This window comes from Frankliniella occidentalis, unplaced genomic scaffold (genome assembly GCF_000697945.3).
Source record: "Frankliniella occidentalis isolate FOCC.00 unplaced genomic scaffold, Focc_3.1 Scaffold275, whole genome shotgun sequence".
Classification (NCBI taxonomy): Eukaryota; Metazoa; Arthropoda; class Insecta; order Thysanoptera; family Thripidae; genus Frankliniella; species Frankliniella occidentalis.
The window spans coordinates 72,453-77,158 of NW_026267401.1; the positions used below are offsets into that span (position 1 = coordinate 72,453).

General features: G+C 50.2%; 1 protein-coding gene across 3 annotated transcripts in view; it reads right to left on the reverse strand.

The window, feature by feature from the left end:
* LOC113216619 (serine/threonine-protein phosphatase 2A regulatory subunit B'' subunit beta-like) overlaps nt 1-4,706 on the reverse strand; it is a 40,899-nt gene that overhangs the window by 27,075 nt on the left and 9,118 nt on the right. The window contains exon 2 of one of the 3 annotated variants that reach the window (XM_052273478.1): nt 762-856. The exons of the other annotated variants lie outside the window; for them this stretch is intronic. Coding sequence (XP_052129438.1) covers nt 762-856 — 95 coding nt within the window. The remainder of the gene's footprint in view (nt 1-761; nt 857-4,706) is intronic. 3 annotated transcript variants of the gene reach the window in all.

Below are 4,706 nucleotides of genomic sequence, written 5' to 3' on the forward strand. Positions count from 1 at the left end.
CCGAACATCTTAGATGACTACAAATAGAAGTCGAAATCGGCATTCGCGCCAACGCATTTTTCCACTACTGCCGGAGGTTTTGTTCTTCTCTTGCGCGGAACGGGTGACTGTGGAGATGTTTGAAATCGACCGCTACAAGTACCTATATATTTATACTTTCCCTTGAATGTGGCTCTCTTCACCAAGGCTGTGACCCCCCTCCCCTCCCCCTCTCTCTCTTTCTCTCTCGTGAGCCTCTTGTCAACCATGCCGACTGATGTGGCAACAGTGCACGTCGGATGACCGAAATAACGTTATTGATAACTTTTATTTGGTGACACGAATTAACGGTAAATGTGTAGCAGAACATTAATTCGTTATCTTTCATTAACGTTAAATACTATAACGGTAATCCAATAACGTTAATTTTCAGCTAGCGTCTTTTAGTTCAAATATTTAACGTTAAATATTTTGGGTTTAAAAATTAACGACCAAAAAAGCATAACGAAAAAAATTGTTATCATTGGAATTACCGTTACGAAAATGTGAATGTTAAGTTAACACACCCTGCGTGTCGGTGCGTTGCCTACTACACGGCGCCCTGCCCGCCTGGACGGTAGACACTCCCGTTAAGCGGGCGTGTCGGTGCGTTGCCCACCCGCACGGCGCCCCGTCCTTGCGACCTTCCAGTCCAGACGAAGTGGAGCGTGACGCTCGATAGACGGACTACAACAGCCTCATACGCCCTCGCACCCCCACGCACATACTGCGACATGACTTACCTTGGTATGAGGTGGTTCCTGGAGGCCCGGGCCTGGCGCTGGAGCGTGCCTGGCAGCGGGCCGGGCCGGGGGCTGTCCTTGTCGCGGGAGTACGTCTGCAACAACAACAAGGAAGCCGTCAGCGCGCACACACACAGTCGGGGACGGAAGGACACGGGCAAACAAAAAACACCAGCATTATCCTTCATAAGCGCGGCGGTGCGGCCCGAGCCACGGTGGCCTCATGACCACTAAGAGTGCAACATAGGACACAAAAGGCAGAATTCATCGCCCGCGCAAAAACATCTGTGACGGATTTTTCTCGACATGACAATCATAGTGATGACTCGGCTGTCTACTTATTGAAGTGGTAGGAATTTAGAAACAATTGAAGATTTTTAATAGATCCAACGAAACGAAACATTGCTGTTTTAGAAAGAACTTGATTTTTCTCACTTGCGGAGCACAACGCTCAGGCGACCCAAAATGCAACAAAATTCCCAGGATGTAGCCATAGTGTAGTCTGTCAGGATGTAGCAATAATATTTATTTTTTGTAAATAACGACATAAAGTGGTCAAATCATAAAAGTCAATAAATGTCACACTCACACACAGCCAAAAGCGCGCACGTGCGCACCGGCTCACTTAGGGCTATGTGTGAGCCGTTTTCCAGTCGAGCGCGCGAACCAATCGGGCGTGCGCCGAGTGTGGCGTCAGTCGGTCCGCATGGGCGCACTCTCACTTTCAGAGATGCAGGCAGGCCATATGCCTCGCCTCACCCTCCCCCCTCTCCTCCCCTCTCACACACTTCTCTCGGCGGCAGGGCTTATGCACGACTACACCGGGTTATGTCTCTCCATATAAGAGGCAGTGACTGATTCCCTTTACTACGGATTGGGTGGAAGGCGAGACGAGTGGGGGAAGGGATCTAGTAGCAGTACTGGTGTGTCATAAGAACTCCTGGCGACCAGTGATTCGAATTCTGATCTGGTTGCACCACTCACACACACAATACGTGAAACTTGTTGTCACAAAATATTACAAAAATACCGCTACGATTCAACTGAACATTTTACCGTACCGTCTCGCTAATTTCCGTGGTCACAATTGCATTTTGCGAGTTGGCAACAATTTAGCCCTTTTATTGTTGTGAAACGAAGTTGCCCGGCACAAAGTCAATCTATCCCTCTCTCAGTCTCTCATGCGAAAATAATTTCTTCTCCACACGAGGGTGCAACAAGGCGCAAGGGGATCAACAATGTAAAAAATAAATAAAGTATCGCGGAAAAAATAAAAATCAGCACCGTTCGATCTCTGTCAGAGCCTTGCAGGTCGGATGGTGATCGGTATGTGGTCTCGCCCTGCGTCTCTGACTATGTCTCTCTCCCTCTCTCGGACAGTTTTGTCGGTCAAGGCTTGCGGCCCGGTGGCCGCGCGCTGCTGCCTGCTATACTATATAGGCCTAACGCACAAGGTGTCCAGTCGAGGCAGAGAGAGAGAGGGGGGGAGGGGGGTAGACAGACTGAGAGTTCTAATAGATAACAGTTGCCTTTTATTATTAAGTGTGCGCCGACCGATATTATATGCCGTTTGATGTCAATTCATCATCGCACGTGCTCTATTTGCAATCATCGCGACCATCATCACTGTACTGCCCAGCTTTTAATTGTCTCTCTCGCAACACGTGCGGCTGGTGTCGCCAGAGGCAAAGAGAGAGACAGATAGTACAGTGCGCCACTCCGCCGCACCACCTGCTCCTGTAGCAGCTGATAAAGCACTAACTCCGGCCCGCTTCAGGGTGTGAGGGGTGCAGCTCAGCACGGCGGCCTCCTCCTCCTTCGCAAGTCACGTCGCCAAGCTTGCGCCGGATGTTCGATCGCCCGGCCCGACACGCCAGACACACGTCGAAGCACACAGGGGCACGTCACCGGCACGTCACGGGCACGTCCGCAGGCGGGAAGCAGTGAGCTTGCGGTGCACTCGGCGACGTGCCGTGCCTGCTGCCGCTGCTGCTGCTGCTGCTGCTACGGTGCACCCCCAGGCCAGGAGGTGGTGGCGGCAGGCGGCGGCGATGCGGGTGAACGGATTTCCCGGCGCGAGGCTCTCAAAATAAAGCCAACCGGGTCAGCGCCGCGGCTGAATAGCGAAACGTAAACAACACACACACACACACACAGTCACAGTCACATCGTCCGGCGCGCTGACGTGAGACGAAAGGAAGTCCGTATTATTGACGACGGGAAACAAATAAATGTGATAAGGGAGTAATATGTGTTTCTATTTGAAGAAAAAGTCAAAGTTTCGACAAAACCACAATAAAATTTTACCGCAAATTATTGTCGCCCGCATGTTCATCATGTAATTGAAATTATCGGCTCGTCGGGCACACTTCCTTCTTCCCTTTCTTCTTCGTCCCATCCCCTTGCCGCCGATACACATATAACCGTGTACCGTGTTTCCGGTTCAATGCTCGGCTCGGCTCCACAGACCGGAAGTAAGTGTGCGACGCGCACGCGTCCGTCCCGCGTGTGCGTGACACTTGACACGCTCGTGGCATTTAAGCGCACACGAACGCGCGCACACGCGCGCAGTTCGGGATCGGCGGGGACCGCCTGGCAGATGATGGCCGAGCATTTCTCCGAGGTATTACACCCCTCCTCCCTCAGACTCCTCGGCGCGTGCGTGTTCGGCACCGCGCCGATTACACGGCCTCCCCGTCCTCTCGTTTGCTCATCCCCACTTCCGGTCCGATAAACTTCTTGTTACACCGGCGCACAGTTAAAACCTTACGAAGCAAAATGCCAAATCCTACGAAGGATTTGCTGCGAAGCTTCCAAATCCTTCGTACCTGCGAAGGATTTGAAAATTTTTCTACGTAAGGTTTTAACAGTGCGAGTATGCGACTCAACAGCAAAGGATTTCGTGGCACAAGCGGATAACACCGGCGGACAAGACGAGGAGCAAGTAACCTACAACATAATCTTGTGGCATGAGTAAATCATTTTCAAAATAAATAAAAAGTCAAATTCTTCAAAGTTATTTTTTGTGAGTATTTAGTAGTTTTTTTTGTTTTGTTTTGTTTTTTCCACAGTTTATCGTGCTACTGTAAAACAGTTAAGAAAGTTTTAAACTGTTGATTTTTAAAAAACCACATACAAATGCTCAGTGTTGTTAACGCTAGGGCGAGCAGTACGAAATATAACAGCTAATGACTGTTTGTTTTCAGTCCGACGTCGAGTTTGCAATAGTGACGGTAGGACATTTTTATTTACAGTGAATTGGGCGAGCAACTAAGCGCATGCGCGTGATTGTGATATTGTGCAACGAGAGAATTGACAGAAATTATGGTGTGTTTGGTTAGAATAAATGCGTGCCCGTTTGTTGTTCGCGTGGACAATTATTTTTCGCCCACGATCATTTGTTCCGAAGATATGGCAAGAGGGCCAGCAAAATTCTGCGTGTACGCGTGCCGTGCAAATTAGCTGTTATTCTTAGGGATCATCCAGAAGATAATTCCGTTCTCCTCAGATTCATGCGGCGTTGCGGCTTATAAGGAGAGCTGGGCGCCTGCGAGACTCCGGGTAGGCCAACCCGCAGCGCACACATGCACAGCAAGGCAACGTGTTGCCTACCCAACAGGCGCTATGAGACCTCTTTGCTTTGGGCTGAACTTGGCATTTTCACGACGGAAAATGACGGACACACTTTCTGCATGATCCCACCAAAACAAAGGCGGTACTTTAAGGACGAGTTTATTCCTGAGCACGTAATCAATTTTAATGGTGTACGTCTCCCTTTGTTTTGTTGTTTGTTTGTTTTTTGCAAGTGTAGGTGTGCAACAGAGGTAGAGGAACACGTCTGGGACCGGCAGTCACGCGGCCCGCCCGTCGCCCCTCCATCCAGTGCAGCATATTAAAAGACCACGGCGCGCGCTCCCAGGCCAGTGAACCCCCGCTCTGCCCGCC